Below are 17,427 nucleotides of genomic sequence, written 5' to 3' on the forward strand. Positions count from 1 at the left end.
GAAATACTGGCTACAGCCTAACAAGCATGGTATAAGCTTTACTGACAGTGTTGCATGTGTGTTGCCCTTATCCTTTGAATTGCATGTGACTTACTACCCAAAGGTCATTACAACACACACACACACACACAAGCATACAGTTCAGTGGTTTTGTGGTTCATTACAAAACCAGCTGATGTACATTTCCTCTATAAAGACCTATTGTATGTTATCTTATACATTTTCTCCATGTATCCTATTCAGAAAGACAATTATTGTATCCAGAGACACTGGGTTCATAGTGTTAAGAGATGTCAAGTAAATCTCAAGCAAAACATAGTACAGAAAACTAATAAATAAAATAAAATGTAAGTTGAAAACATAATGGTCTTTATACAGAGTTTCTGAGTGTAAACTGTAGTTAGACAACACTATTTTTGGGAGTATTTATCAGACAGTTATTTAGAAGGAATAAAGTACTAAATTCTTTCTGCCTTAGGCAAGTTTGTTTTTGTTTGTTTCAGACTGAGTAAACTGTAGTTGGATTTGCTTTTTATATTAGTCTGGACACATCAGAAATTGCATTGGATAGAGGCCTCTCTGCTGTAAACAGTTTGTGCATGAAATATTGTAAATAATTTAGCATATAGACTGCATGTCTCTCTTGACAGTGAGTAGTCTGTAGGCAGTTTGATGTGCATTTTGTGTGTTCACAAATGGACAGATTAGGTTGTCATGCATGGGAAGGGGTCATATTTGCATCAGTGGTTTTCAGTGGGATGTCAATTTGTATAACTGTGCTAGGCAAAAGTATGGAATGTACTGTACTCAGATAACACATTTAACAGAATTAACTTGTTTTTATTTGACATGGAGTAATGTGCACAGTGTAGACCGTTGTATTTTAATTCAGTTAAGCGGTTGAAGAACTCTTAGATCACGTGCTTGTAATTACTGTGTCAAAAATGCATTTAGATTGGTTGAATATAGCAACCACACCACCAATAGTTAAATACCAGAGCAGTTCATTTGATGATTGAAAATTATTTTTTTTTAAGTTTAATGATTATACATTTCACTAAGGTTGATCAAATTCTAGTAATTAAACAGTAGTGTATGGTTAAACCGGTTGACTATGAAATCCTAAAAAATAATAGGACCAGTGTGCATTTGAGCGTCTGCTACAGGACTAGTAAGTACAATGTATCTCACGATCTATTCTGTGAGTAAGCTGCACCTCAAATTATGGACTGTTTTAAAGGCGAGTCCTTCCCACTGGGTTACAGTCCGGCCTTCCTTTCTCAGTTCATATCACTGGAAGTTCTAGCTGTGTCTTTTTACAGCGTCGTTATCTTTCTGACAGCTTGCTTCATTGACAGACATGAGACAAGCTGTCTCTGGTTTCAGGACTAAGTGACACATCTAGGCCCAAAAAGATATGGTATTTGTTTGAATTGCTTTACCCTGCTGGTGTGCAAGGCAATAGTATTGATCTCCACATCATGAGGGGAGGGTGTTGTTAGATACAAAAGTGCTAATGCTAGCTTTTCTGGTCATTACAGCAAAGCCTCACACTTCAGCTGTTTGATGGAAGTGTGTAAAAAGTTTTTAGGTGTTCCATATTTGTGTCTGGGAAGGCCCAAAAAAGATCAAGATAGTATATGTGATGGTTTCTAGACTGAACAATGCTAACAGACCTTAGGCACAAGAAAAAGTATGATCTTGTTACCATCTTTACACCCCAAGGGCAGCTTTTTCTCCAGTAGCCGGTTCATTACCGAGACATACGTGTTGGGTATTGCATGGTAAGAGTAGCTTCAAGGTATCACTGAAGTGCTTTCAGTGACTCTAAATCATTCTGGGACAGGCAGAAAGCCTACACAGTCAAGAACATCTGGTATCACTCACGGTGAATTTAAAAATCTACCAATGGACTCTGCTTGTCACAGTTACTGAGTAGACCTGATGTAACAAATTACTTTGCTGTCGAGTTACTACCATCCCTGTGAGGTCTCTTCATCCCCCAATCCTGAAGATGACTGATTAAATTGAGAATTAGTTAGGTGTTGCCTTTGAGCCCACATGGTTTCTGTTAACACAATGTTTAGCAGCAGCCAGCGGCCATGCTGATAAATTTTTAAAATGGTTAACAGGTTGGTGGGCTTTGGCTCAAGTTGAGTGAGGTCACACATAAATGGCCAAGGTAGTGTGTTACAAAGCTGTAAACACGTCAAAAAATGTTTTATTTGCCTGTTATTAGCCCATTAAGTTTATCTTGGTCTGTTTTCTATTGCACCACCAATTTACGAGTCCTTTGACCTCTCAAATTCACCGATCAGAACCCCTACCAGGCAGTGTCTGGGAAACTTAAGAAGCTTTTCACTATCTGCAGCTCCTTTTGCTTGATGTGTGGGAGGAGGGCATTTAATATCAGCCCACCCCGACATCATTTAACTATCACCTGTCATTCAGGAATGTCTCATGTTATGCTTACATCTTTTGAGCTGGTATTTCGGATGAGATTAAAGTGGGCTGTCTGCATTGGGAAAGAAACACAATGGAACAGTTTACACACTAAAATATTTGTGTGTAGCCTAAAGAGGTGTGTGTGGGGGAGGGGTGATTACTGTGGGAAGATTGCAGAGATATGAGTATGTGTATGGAAACTTTGTAAGAAATCTGTCAGATGTGATCCTTTTACCATGGTGGGGGGGTTGGTGTGAGTACCCTGGGGTAAGACAGGATTGTTGGGGCACAAAAGCCCTTTTAATAATGTTTTTCCATGGTTACCCGTCTCCTGCTTGAAAGATGAGTAGTCATTCATATCAGGGTTCAGAGGTCAACTGCAATTTACTCTGGTCAGAAAAAGTATGAGAAACTTCATTACTCTCTGTCAGTTTAGGCTGCTTATTTAAAATTTAAAGAAATCCTGTCCCTGGCCACCTCTGTGGTACTCTAAAAACATGAAAAGGATGTTTGCTTGTTGAGATGTACATTGTTCTTTTCTTGGTATTGCAGTGTCTGTGTACATTTAGTCTGTGTTTTGTGACATGTACACCCATTTGGAGGTCTGAAACTGATTTGTAGCACCATGGCTCCGTTGAGCCGAGACTGATATTGTATCTCATGACAGGAAGCCCCAAAGCTGGCTGCAGCTCCAGGACGCTGCTTGCCAGGGAATCATTTTGAGTTGGCTCTCAGGGGGGTTCCAATTATGGGCACAGTGTAGCCCGGCTTCCTCGCTGCCAGAAACTCTTTGCCCTCACTGGTTTGTACTGCACAAGAACAAAAATGAGAACTGATGAAGCAGTGTAGCAAAACACACCATTGAAACACAGCGATGTCTTGGGCTGGATAACAGCCCAACTGTGAGAAATTGTATTACATTTTTTGAGCAGTTTCTGAAGGACACCTGTGCAGTCTTAGAGGTTTGAACGAGCCCTAAACCCAGGAAGGAGCATTTCCACTGTGCCTCTGTGAAGATCTACTAGTTTCTCCCAGAGTTCCAAAAAGACATTTATGAAACTAGCGGTATGTGGTAAGGGGTTTGTTTACACCCAGCAGGTTGCCTCAAAAAGTTTGTCTCTTACAGGTAGAGAACTTCAATAGTATCATATTACTTTTCTCCCAAAGAGTAAACTGCACAGCTTGTGGTAGGCCCATCTTCCTTTTTGTGGTTTAAGAATTACAGCTCACTCCTCTGGGTGAGCCAGTGTGAAATCTCCTTCCTAGACTCTGATGTGGCTTTTGGTTTGATATCTTTTTCCAAGCATTCTGCATTGCTAGGGTAAAGATGCTGCAAAATATGGCCAGAGGCTCAGCGAATGTCCTTCGCAGAATGAAAGGGCCGTTTATTCAAGGTGCTGATTTAAAATTCAAAACATCCTGAGTTCATTTTTATTGGATCGCACAAAGGAAGAAAACAATGGTCACGCATGTATGCCTCAATAGATGTTATTGTTATTGTTGACATCGATTTAACATCATAAGCATTACAATTGAGTTTCCTCAACCCAGTAACTAGTCAGACGCATATGAAACCCCAAGATCAAACGGGGATCAAATAAGCCAAAAGCAAACACAACCAGTATCATATCATGACCAATTCTAATTGACTCACATTTAAATCAACTGGATGACAAGCACCACAGGCAGTTTATACTGGGATAGTAATTTGCACGTCTCCAGAGGTGAACTCTTGACACCCTGAACACAGCTCAGACAACTGACCAGCTTTTTAGTGGAGTGAGGAAGGAGATCGTTGCCCTTGTCAGCAGGACTCAAGGGATGTTTTAAACGGTGATGGAGCGTAGTCAGTAAAACCACAAAGTTTTCTAGGACTGTCCAGATGTTCAAATGTTTTCCCATGGATTACGCAGGATCCTGTGGTTCAGAAAGCTGTATACAGTCTGACACTGTATATACAGCTTTATCAACAGAGTATCACAAACTGGGGTACCACGTCCTGGAATGTGAGGGAAATAAAGGAAAAAAGCTGTTCAAGGTCAGTAGGCGGCCTTCTTGACAAGACAAACTAGCACCATAAACCCACCACTCTCCATTCATCAGCAGTCCTTTTCTATGCCCGGTTGGTCTTGAAGCTGTCACTGGTTAACAAAGGCTATTTGGAAAACCTGAATTGAAATTGCACTTAAAATGCTAATTGTGAACCTTTTGTACATCCAGCAATTTTTGATCTCTGAGAGGGAATGAATGGCTGGCCCTTTGCAAACAATGCAAGCACATTGAACAGGCTTCAGCAAAAACATTCCTTTGCAAGTCTGAAGCAGTTCAAACCTTTTCAACTGCTCGAGATCTGGTGATGAAATTGTTTTTATTTTCACTTTAAGATTCCTTTTTTCTTCACTGACATTTGGTACAATTACATCTGGATACTTTCTTTAGATATGTAGTAAATAGATTTAGTGCTCTTCTGTAAATTCTGAACATATTCCAAAAGAGTGCACATCTGGTCAGCACGACTGGTGACTAATAGGTGGGATGTTTTCACTAATGAAGGGGTTTGGAAGCTTGGAACATGACTGCATGTGTGAGGATGTCTGCTGTTCATCTGGTATGTGCATAAGAAAATCAGATTTTTTGATTATAGGAGAAAGAGATGGTGATATGTGCTGATGGACAGTTGGGCTCTGTCTGAGAGATGCGCCTCACATTCCAACTTATTACAGACCTTGAAGTTTAATCTGCACACACATCAGATATTTTTTATGACCAGCTACAACTTATGCTTAACAAATGGCATGTGTCATGCAGTAATTCTCCTTACTTTTCACTGCAAAAACAGTCACAACACATACTCCATCATGGAGACTTTCTGCTCTAAAAAATGTTCATGTCACCTTCAGCACCCGTAACAGAAGGATTACAAATTAAACTGGTGTGCTTTCCCGCATGATGGATTTCAACAGTGAATTACAACAGATTTTTTTCTAATTTGTGCCTTTTTCAACCCCACTCTGGCAGAGATTTTGCTCATCAGTTGGAGCCAGGTTTCAAACATGTGAGCACAGGCCCGCTGAAGAGACCCTTGAGGTTTCTCATTCTAACTTTATCAGAGCAAACATCTGGTTGGCCTGGTGCAAATGACAGTTTGTTGTTACTGCCATCCATGCAGGAGTCACAGACCCACAGACCTCGGGTCTGTTTGCGTCTGTCATTTCATAGTTAAAAGTGTATACTTTAGGGAGAATTTTTTGTGCTGAGGTCTTGCTTGTCACAGGATTTTGAAGGTAGAAGGTGACATTTAAGACATTCTATAGACAGATACGGAGCTACTCATCATTATACATCCTATTTGATATATGTTATCATGTGTACAACCAACCAAAGTAGGACAGCTCACAAAAAACTTTTTTACATTTTTATCACTCATTTGAGTGTGCTTTTCTGGAGTTGATTCATACTTCTGCCACGTCTATATACTCTGAACGCCTCATTTATGTATTGTGGTGACATTTGCACAATAAGAACATATTAAAATTTACCTTCCGTGTTCTACTGAATCTTCATAAACGTATGTCTGATTGTTGCAGAGGGGCACTGCATAATTAATACTGGAAAGTATTTTTATTGCTGTCCTGTTTCAGCTTGACTGGCTTCCCTGTTAGCTCAGACTCAAATGAAAGAATCTTTAGTTCCCAGACAGCATCCAGAATACTCAGACTCGTGTTTATGGTTGTACAACAGAAAGCAGGACCTCGGGTTGGGCTAAACACCTCGTGTGTTTAAGCTCTCAACAAAGCCAAGCTGCAGACCCCACTGATCTCTGGCACTCAAGGCAGTGGGGAGGCTTTGAACCGAGCAATGGAGCTCGCACATTAGTCACCAGGTGGTAAACCAAAGCATTTCTTCAAAGCGCCAGAAACTACGTCAACTGTTCCTCCCAAAACAGTGAGGTTTTTTTTTTATTTTATTTTAAGCAATTTGACTTGAGCAACATGAGCAAACTTTATTTATTTTTGTATGTTTAGTTTGACACTAGTGAAAGAAAGACTGTCTGCCATGTGAATGAATGCACGTCACTCTTTGTGTTCCTTGTATTTCCTAAACTCCCAATTATTATGCACTGACCTTGCCAGAGTCACCCGGGGTGATGGAAGAGTGAGCAAAGATATGCAGGAGGCCCAGCTGTTGGTCTCGGTGTGCCTTGGAGCACTGACATTTAGCAGATGTCACAAGTCGGAAAAGTTTTTTGCTTTTTTTTGTGTGTGAGTCTGCAGGGGTGTAATTCACAGCCATCAGACTTTATACTTTCTGCATACCATGGGTTGATCAGTGATCAAAATCAGAGAAAGGTTTTTAAATGCAGACCTTTTCTAGATGAACAGTTTAACAGTTGATGTGATTTTCTGCAGAAAATACATACAGAGAATATGTTTGTCTCAGACCCTTCTATCGCTACAGTAAATAACAAGGTTAGACCTATTGAGGTAGTAAAAAAATACAAAGATTGTTTTCATGACACAGAAACTGATATTTATGTATGAAGCTGTTTTTGACACAGATACTGCCTTCAGGAGTTAGAAGTTCGGCTGCTCGTGCCTTTGGAATACAGGTCTGATGATGTCTGCTAAAGTCATCTTCTTTTCATAGTCTCATATGGCCTGTGCTTTGCCTTTTTTGGGGATGTTGATATTTTTCATATTTTGGTCTAGAAGTTACAAAATGGTTTGTTTGCTTATGGTCCCCTGAGCAGATCAACGCTTTGCCAGTGATTCTCCAAAAACCTTACAGTTTGGTTGTCATGATAGTCCAAGTCCTGCATTCATCAGGCACATTCACTTCAAATCGATCCCCAACACTCTAATAGAGCCTGGTCTAACATACCCTGCCATGCAGCCCCCCCCCACCTCTGATATATTTCTTGTGTACTTTGACCTCACCTCCTTTTTCTCTCCCCCTCCAGAAGACAGTGGAGTCTCCCTGCTACAGCTGATTGGAGACCCTCCTCCGAACGAGGTCACCCAGATCTACGGGCCTGACAGCAGTCCCGCTTATGTCTTTGGCCCTGACACAAACACCGGCCAGCTGGCACGTGCCCACCTGCCAAACCCATTCTACCGGGACTTCGCCCTCATCTTCAACCTGAAACCCACCTCCAACAGGGGCGGTGTCATCTTTTCTATCACAGATGCCTCACAGCAGATCATGTATGTGGGTGTTAAGCTGTCAAATGTGCAAGGTGGCAACCAGAACGTCATCCTGTACTACACGGAGCCCGACTCACAGCAGTCGTATGAGGCAGCCAGGTTCCTTGTGCCCTCCATGAGGGATACCTGGACTCGCTTCGCCATTGCTGTGAGGGATGATAAGGTGATGTTCTACCTCAACTGCGACACAGACCCCCAGGTGATGCGCATTGAGAGGTCTCCGGATGAGATGGAGCTGGAGGCTGGAGCCGGGGTCTTTGTCGGACAAGCTGGAGGAGCTGATCCTGAGAAGTTTCTGGTGTGTACACTGGCTTTGTGTTGTTTTGAACGAAATATTCAGGCCCATGAAATCAGGAAATGAAATAAATTAACAGCTGTTTAAAATAAATATTTTGCTTTTTGAAAGCTTTCATATTAGACAAAAGAATATATCCAGTATGCTTCTGCACTGAATAAATGAGACAAATTCTTGTTGGATTCAGAGAACTGCATTGCCAGATTACTTCTCTCTAGAGCCAGCATGAACTGTGACAGGGTTCAGTATGGCGTTTTTATTTTCCATTGCCAGTCATCTTGGCTGAATAACTCATGTGATTTGATTACACAAATTGGCCCACTCTAAACCATAACATAAATGTCTACATCACCTCAGCGTCTCCTTGAGGGTAAATGATTGGATGCCCTCACAGTTAGGATGGAATTAACTTGAGTAATTTGACTGCTGTAAATCCCAGCAGTTGACCGCAACAACTGGTGACCTTAGTCGTTAAAGGGTTATAGAAGTTCACCTGCGGCTACCTGCATGGAGAAAACATGCAACTGCATGTGATAGTTGCTCATCCTACTTCTGTGCATGCAGCTCATTATTGTAAAAGATAACCATAGGCTGTGTGGTTTTTTGTTCAAACCTGATTAAAAAAACAGCAAAGGGGCAAAACTATAATACTTGGTTAGTATTGAAGAAAAAATTCTTAAATGATGTTGTATCATCATTTAAGAATTTTTTCTTCAACACTATTACTTTATTTCCATCAATAGAGATGGTTTCATGACCTTATAATTCACTTTAAATCTGTGAAAAATTGTTATTTTGGACTAAAGGTTTGATGATTATAACCCCAGATATCGATTTGGGTTGCAAGATATCTTCAGTTCATGCTAATCTTCTTTATGTGCCAGAAGATCAGATACTGAACAGACTTTTACTGAGAACCCATTCAGTCGTTCCGTCATGCTGATTCTTAGCAGCATTCGGTGCACTCAGTCGACCTTGCTGTCTCCCTCCCTCTGAGTTAGCACGATGGTGATGATTGTCTTTTGCTTCATGTTTCAATGTTGCCAAATATGGAGCCTTGCTGGTTATATGGACATAAATGACCTCCCTGTTAAAACCTTACCCAGAACAATTTGGATATTCCCTTATTAATGTCAATTATTATATTGCTACATAGTAAAGTGACTACGTGACTAAAATAATTCAAAGTCAGTTCTTTCCATCTGGCTCCAAGCTTTTGATCTGAAGTTTTGAGTGCCTGCTCTCGCTTCCTCTCTCAGCTGTAAAACTTGTTTTAATCTTTTTTATTGCCATGTTTGAAGACAACTGCTTATTTTGTTGTAACCCACTTGAGCTACACAGTTCAAGTTTTTTTTTTTTTTGTTTTTTCTTAATCATACATGCGCGTCTAAGTTGTGATCAGAAGTATTTCATAAACAGCTTCATAGAGAAAGGAACTTAACCCTGTTCCTTGTTTGTCATGTGCTCTTTGTTGACTCAAGCAGGGCCCTAAGCCAGCAAGATCTTGTGAATTTAATTTTGCTAATCAAATCAAGACTTGGCAAGCTACTTGAGGATCTAAATATTTACATTATGTATTTATAAAGTGGGCTTTTTGAAATAGGATTTGTTTAGTTGATTCGAAAACATGTTTCAGCAATAGTTTAGTCCTTCTCGTGCATATCGTCTAAGATTTACTGTGAAGATCTAAAGCAGTTTGTTGGAATAAGACCATGAAACATTGTGGAAGTTACAAAACAAGCACAAGCATTAAAGTCTGTGTAGAGACAGAGTTTAAATGTCAAAGAGCCTTTGCCGTTTATCTTCAAAGCTCTCTTGAAAAAGCCATTTGACTTTTTCTCTCAGGACATAAATGTGTCCTGAAGAGTCAACTTCAAATAGCTCAGCAGCAGAGAAACCACCTCCTCATACAGAGCTAATGGCCCCTTTGATAGGCAGTCAGATAGCATTCATGCTATCTGTGTGAGTATCCTGTGTGGGAACATGTATCAGATTGAGTGTGTGGGGCAGAGATAGTGGCACTTCACGGGCGGGAGGCAGGGAGACTTCAAGAGCTCCTCTGATTTTTTTTTTTTTTTGGGAAGAGGGAATCCCCTGAAAAAATTACAAAAAACCCAAGCAACAAAGTTCAGAGATAAGCCTCTGTATTTGTATGTTGAATGTGAGACATTTTGTGTGTGCGAAGTGCTGTTCTGATATCATTATACTGTATCTTCACACACCAAAACGCCTTGTCCTTGCTTTGCAACAGGGGGTGATTGGTGAGCTGAGGGTGGTGGGAGACCCCCGGGCTGCTGAGAGGCACTGTGATGAGGACGAGGATGACTCGGATATGGTGAGTGACACTTCATCGCATTTTGAAGGTAGCTGACTGAAATGTTACAGGATGAAGGCAGTGGAAACAGAGATGTATTTCTATTAGAAAGACAAAAACGGCCTTTCATGATGAGATTGTGAGCAAGTTTCAATCCAAACTGACTGTCAGCAAAACCCCTCCCCCTGTCGGGTGTCCAATCACAACTCAGCAACAATAACTCGGCGCTGCAGCCAGCCAAAACGTTTTCAAAACCCAAAAAAAACCACAAGGAATTGATCACATTTATCTGCTCAAATATAAGCTCTGGTTGTTAGCATGTTCAGTCTGGTTACAGCAGTAGACAAGCAAATATCATCCGTATCTAATTAGGTAATATTAGTTTGTGGGGTTGCAGGTTATTTTAGTATTAGAAAGACCTGTTTCACAACTAGGACTTCCACTGTGTGTGATTTTATTGGTGGGAAAGCCAGTCCAGCATGCTAACATTAGCGTCACATTTTTCTTGACATACCTATTATACGATATGCAATATTTCTTCTTTAGCTGTCAGAACATTGTATACTTTTGCTTGGAATATGCAGCTTTATGTACACTATATTGCCAAAAGTATTTACTCACCCATCCAAATTCAGGTGTTCCAATCACTTCCATGGCCACAGGTGTATAAAATCCAGCACCTAGGCATGCAGACTGCTTCAACAAACATTTGTGAAAGAATGGGCTGCTCTCAGGAGCTCAGTGAATTCCAGCATGGTACTGTGATAGGATGCCACCTGTGCAACAAGTCCAGTGATGAAATTTCCTTGCTACTAAATATCAGCGAATGCTAAAGCACTTCCAAACTTTATGTGGCCTCCAGATTAGCTCAAGAACAGTGCGTAGAGAGCTTCATGGAATGGGTTCCCATGGCTGAGCAGCTGCATCCAAGCCATACATGACCAAGTGCAATGCAAAGCGTCGGATGCAGTGGTGTAAAGTGCGCCACCACTGAACTGTAGAGCAGTGGAGAGGCATTCTCTGGAGTGATGAATCACGCTTCTCCATCTGGCTATCTGATGGACGTGTCTGGGTTTGACGGTTGCCAGGAGAACGGTACTTGTCTGACTGCATTGTGCCTCAGCATACCAAGAGATTTTGGACAATTCCATGCCCCCAACTTGGGAGCATGTACACAAAGCAAACTCCATAAAGACATGGTTGGATGAGTTTGGTGTTTTAAGAACTTGACTGGCCCACACAGAGCCCTGACCTCAACCCCATCCAACACCTTTGGGATGAATTAGAGTGAAGACTGCAAGCTAGGCCTTCTCATCCAACATCAGTGTGTGACCTCACAAATGCGCTTCTGGAAGAATGGTCAAAAATTCCCATAAACACACTTCTAAACCTTTTGGAAAGCCTTCCCAGAAGAGTTGAAGCTGTCATAGCTGTCATAGCTGGGGGCTGTTATAGCTGTTATTTGCTATGAGCAAATGTCATATTAAACCCTATGGATTAAGAATGGGATGTCACTTAAGTTCATATGTGTGTAAAGGCAGATGAGCGAATACTTGGCAATATGATGTATTTTAGCCATCATGTGCATGGTTAACCACCTTTTTTATAAGATTATAAATTTAACACTTGTCAGCTGGAAAACGCAGCTTTAAACAAACTGCTGGAGCTTTTGACAGGGGGGCTTAGCAAATGGTCTGTTCAGCTTCATCTTTAAACTGAAACAGATTAGCTAGCAGAGAAAACAATAAGTAACTGAATGTATAAACTGGTCTATAAATTAGGGCAGTGATGGTGGCAGAGATGTCCTTTTCACCACTGACCCTGACCACCCTCACACAAACACAGGTGCTGCGCTGCAGCCCACCAGCAGCCTTTACTGTTATTTAGTAAAACACTGCCTTCGCAGCTGCTCCGCTCGCTGAGACCACCAAATCCTTATTTTACTGACAGAATACGGTTCAAGATTTTACCGCTTGTTGTCATCAGATCTTCAGATGTTGTTGGATTAGACTGGAAAATCACATTCCAGGTGGAAATGACAGGTTTCTGATTTCAGGATGTCTTTTATCTCAAATGATAACCTCACACACAGCTGTTTTCCTGTATACGGGACACATTTGAGATATTGAATTACCAACAAGCTTTGAAGTTCCGCATATGAGACCGACTTACTGTGTTGTATGCTGTCTGATACAACAAATAGCATTTGACTCAATGACATAAGAGCAGAGACAAAACACACACATAGTTTACAGAGATCTGTACTACATTAAACCTTAGTTTAATGTTGTAAAAGGCAATTTGAGATTAAAATTTCTTTTTGCCAAGATTATGACATTTAAAAAGACAGCAAAAATGACAATAATACTGCCAGTAATTGCTAAATTGCTTTGTAGCTAACTTGAATTGTACTAAGAATTCAAGAAGAGATCATGAACTGTCACACTGTTAAAAGAGCATTTTTCACATTGAATAAGAGAACATCTTGTAAACATTGAATTTAAATTGTATGATTGGTCTCCCACAGGCTTCAGGTGAAGGAAGTGGCTATGAGGAAACCAGACCCCACAAACCAGATGTGAGCCATCGATGGACGGTATGGAATAACTTTGGTTTACTTACTTACTGTATGAATTCTGACTATATTAACCTGCTGCTTGTTTTACCTCACTGTTTATGGTTTGCTTCTGGCGCTCCTGTGTGTCCCTGGCGTTATTCCTCTTGATATATTATATTGAACCATTACGGTTTGGTCTGATATCTTCTCACAGGAAATTTCTGTCTGACTTAAAACTGTAAATAAAGAATACTTTGTTCCCTAAGGAGAATTCAAACAGCTGATTGAGCCTGACCTGTTGTCTGTCACTATACTTATTAACAGCAGACCCTGCCTCTGCAAACTGAGTCATCCTACGGTTGGATATACCACTGACGTCTCGAATTACTTGATACAAGTGAAGGCTTACCTCTCAAGAAAGGTTAAAAACTGCTGAGTTGATGTCTGGAAATTGAGCCACTTCTCTTGTACATTTGGAGGCAAATAATCTTTATATAGAGTTTGTTCTTGTCAGATTGTAAAGGAAATTAGTAATAAGAAATTGATTTTTATTAGTTTATAGCTGCCCAAAGAGAAAGTCTGGCCGGTGCCAAAAATTTTGACGTTGAATGTTAGTTTTAGCCTCTTTGTTCTGGTGGGTTTACCTGTTGTTATTGTGTGTATTGTGGGTTTACCTGTTATGTTGTTGTGAGGTGTGTGTGTGTGATGTGGACAGATGTTGCTGTAGACTGATCACCTGGATGAGGGCAAAGTCGTTGCATGTGCTTCTATCTTTATGGTATCTTCTGTTATCTCTCCTTTTCTCACTCACTCATCTCCTCCCCTTTCCTCTCTCTCTCACACTCACACACAAACACACACCCACTCACATCTTTCCACCCTCGAGGATGAAATGCAGCACTGCCTCCGCCTTGCACCACCACGTCTGCATGTGCATGCACTCCCACCCGCAATTACAGTTAGAAAAACCAGATGTCAATTTGGACTCAATCTGATCCAAGTCATAACCTCATAGCGCCCCCCCGCCTCAAGGCTTTGTTATTCTGGCTGGTTTCTCAATCAGCAGTGTACAGGAACTGACGGAGGTGGAAAGAAAGTCAGAGAGGACGACGGGGAAGGCAGGGTCAGGTAGCTCAAAGCGGAAGTCTCTTCATCATTACTGCCTTGTACTTTGCCTTGATGCCATGCAACTTTTACAAGGGGCTTTTCCGTCTGTTCACTAGGCATTTATTGGCATCATGTAATATGCAATGTGATGTAAAAGACAACAGATGGCATCTAATTCCTACCTGCCGATGAAAGTAGAACCTACACTCTGCACAATTGTCCAAGCAGTGCAATTAAGGCAAGTCTGGGCAGGGACAAGTTTAGAGAGTTGTATAAGTGAAACTTTCCATTTTGTCATCCTGGAATTCATGGTGATAGATGGCAGAGCTACGCGGTCATCCTTAACATTGTCCCCTTCAGCATGAAGCCCAAAGAGGAAATGTTTCAAGAGCATTATTCTCACTGAATGTGATGCAGATGGTTGCCTCAGGTAGATTACAGCCACTTGGTTGACTGGTGGGCAAAAATCTGAGGAGACCTGGTGACCCAGAAGTATTAAAAACAGATCCACTGAATGTTGTCATTCCTTTTGGAGCTCTCATGAATAATTAATAAAAAGGATATGTGCAAGCGAATAAAATGAAGAAAACTTGAAATTCAGATTAAAAGAAATATAGAGTATTTTATGGCCTTTTCCTGCTTATTCCACCAGCTGCTTTTTGTTTTGTAAATAGTTAGGATTATAATTCACGTTTTTTCATATAATAACTTCTTAATTTTTCATTAGAAATGAAAGCAGTTTTAACCCTAGAACACTAACGTCGGGTGATTTTCACCCACACAATTTTGAAGTGATCGAATTTTACAACCAAATGAAGGGATGTGTTGATACTTTCGACCAAATGTGTGCTCAGTACAGCTGTGAAAGAAAAACCAAGAGGTGGCCACTGTGTGTCCTATATGGCATGATGAACGCTGGTGTGATAAACTGTATTTTATCCGAGATCGGGTAAAATATACCCAACGTTAGTGATGGTGTTACTAATTTTAACGTTAGTGTTCTAGGGTTAAACAAGATGATGGAGGGGACAATTGCTTACACCAGGAATTTGAGATAAAAATATCTAATTAAAGATTAATGGTCTTAATTGCTGAGAAGCCAGTTTGGAATTACTTACCTTTCAGGGGTTTCGAATTACTTCAAGTTTTTCGTCCATCGAGCTTGTGAGCCCATTAATCGATTGGAGCTAATCTTTGTACTGTTAATACGAAACGATCAAAGTCAGGGTCTGATGCAGCTTTCTGTCTTATAAATCTGCATCCTTCTGACAGTTAAAATGAAAGCCCTGTTTGAGTCATTGGTTTGATTGTGCACATTCAGCAGCAATAAGAGCCCTCTACACTGTAAAAAATATTCATACACTATAAAAAAGTTTTGGTGACCACTGTCAGATATTTGACTTGGACTTGGTTCAAGAGACTTCAGAACAATTGTCAATTATAAAGGCTACACCAAAGCTGCTCTCCTTGGACTCATTTTTATATATTTATTTCCATTTCTGACTTTTTATTTTTTTAAAGTCTAAAAGTCTTTCAAATCAAAAACCCAAGTGGCTTGTATATTAAAAGTTTGATGAAACTCAGCCGTGTTTGGGGAAAACGTCAAAGACGTTCTTTTTTTCTGAACCTGATTCCACTTTATTGTCATATGAAGTGAGAGTTTGGTTGCTGAATTTTATAAACGGTCATAAACTGTCTTTCCTCTTGGAAAACCACAAAAATGTGTAAATTCCAATAAGCTCCCTCTGTGACACTTCATAGAGAACGCCGCGAAAAGGCCATCCCACGCCGCAGCAGAGCTGCAATGCGCTCATTGCCGAGGGAGCTGCATACCTGCTCTTACATTCAGGGGGTCGTGTGGTTCAAATCCGTCGACACTATGTTTTCAAGACTGGATCCTCCCACCCATCATCCCCAGCTATGATGGATAGGTGAATGAGTGAACAAGCAGGGCATTCTTTTATCACATTAATACATATATCAACTTAGAACAGTCAGAAGTCATCTGGCCGAATTCTTAGCATAGCCAGTGCCGTGCAACACAGAGAAGAAGAGAAGGAGAAGAGTTTCCTGGAGAGGAAACTGGTTAATTATCAACACTGGCTTCACTTGGCCATTCAGCTGCCCTCTCTCCCACATTCTTTATCCCACTCCATCTTGAATTCCACAGGTGACAATTTGAGGTGTGTCACTGGTGAAGAATGAGTCACAGATGGGGGGTATTTGCATTATTTCCTCCCCCTCTCTCTTTTCTTTCTTTCTTTTTTTTTTAGCCAAAGGCAGTTTGGGAGCAGAAGTGACCCCACCTCCCCCAGACCTTCAATTACTCCTGTTGCTTCTGTCTGTCCTGCTGTGCTGCTGTCCTCCTGCTTGAGGCTGACCCGTCGTTAATGTGTCCAAAAACACATTTTTTCTGTTTAGCATAATTTCTATTATCAAGCTGTTATTGAGCTCTTTTGACAAAATGGTCAAAAAAAAAAACAGGGTTTGGAGTTGCAACAATGAGATGATCATACACACAAAAACACAAAACATAATACCCATGAAGGTCATTTGTATTTAAACTCAATTATCATTATAACTGAGTAATAAGAGTGAAGGCTGTGTGCCCTGACAGCCTTCATACTGTTCACATAAAGAGGAGTTTTGCAGCTGGGCTGAAAGCAATTAACACATAAACTGAAATTACTGACAATAATCACAATTTGGCCAAAAAAGTAAGTAAAGGTTTTGCTCTGTTGTTGTTTTTGATGCACATATTGACTCAATCATGTTGGTGTAGAGCTGGGAAACAGTCTTGTTCATCAGGAAAAGAGCTCTGGCAGTATAAACTGTGGTGCAACTGAGATGAGTGTTGGGATTAAAGTTAAAAGGTCAGACTTTTTTCCCAGGCAGTGACATGTTTCTTGTTTTTTAAGTCTCTTTTATGTAGTGTGGATACCAGTGAAAACAGAGCCATAAAATCTAAAACAGGCACAGTAACTGTCATCTATTGCCTTTTATTGAATATGCATCTTCCTCTGTCTGATTATTTTCCTGCAGACGACTCCTCCATCTTCCCGGCCCATTCAGCAGCCACCGCTGACCAGGAATGAGGGAGCGTCAACTGCAAGAGAAACAGGTGAGTCCATGTGGACAAAGTCAACACGTCCCGACAAGAGACTCACAGCCTTTGGGTCAGTTCTACTAGCAAAGAGGCGCATCTGCCTATTTTTCAAATTGATAATTTTAATTTCAGAGATGGAAAATAGATACTGTGCTTCCACATGCTGAAATGTGACTTTGCTTCACCTGTTGGGTAAGCATTTGGTGTTGCAGTGTTTATACTCCTTCAAGATGCATGGCTGAAGCAGTCAGAGCTGACTGCAAACCGATTCACTGACACACGTCGCCATCTAGTGGACACAGCGATTAATGCAAACTAATGGTTGGATGCTGCTGTGACTGTTGAAGTGTCAGTGTACATGTTGCTCGTTATGGGTCAAGAATTAATTAATTAATTTTA

At 40.8% G+C, this 17,427-nt stretch overlaps 1 protein-coding gene across 5 annotated transcripts in view; it reads left to right on the top strand.

Annotated features, from left to right (window-relative positions):
- col18a1a (collagen type XVIII alpha 1 chain a) overlaps positions 1 to 17,427 on the top strand; it is a 66,240-nt gene that overhangs the window by 32,857 nt on the left and 15,956 nt on the right. For 3 of the 5 annotated variants that reach the window (XM_046403089.1, XM_046403086.1, XM_046403088.1), the window contains 4 exons: positions 7,406 to 7,947; positions 10,196 to 10,279; positions 12,786 to 12,854; positions 16,965 to 17,043. In XM_046403089.1, coding sequence (XP_046259045.1) covers positions 7,406 to 7,947; positions 10,196 to 10,279; positions 12,786 to 12,854; positions 16,965 to 17,043 — 774 coding nt within the window. The remainder of the gene's footprint in view (positions 1 to 7,405; positions 7,948 to 10,195; positions 10,280 to 12,785; positions 12,855 to 16,964; positions 17,044 to 17,427) is intronic. The other 2 variants (XM_046403090.1, XM_046403087.1) reach the window with 1 other exon arrangement.

Source organism: Scatophagus argus, chromosome 11 (assembly GCF_020382885.2).
Source record: "Scatophagus argus isolate fScaArg1 chromosome 11, fScaArg1.pri, whole genome shotgun sequence".
Taxonomy (NCBI): Eukaryota; Metazoa; Chordata; class Actinopteri; family Scatophagidae; genus Scatophagus; species Scatophagus argus.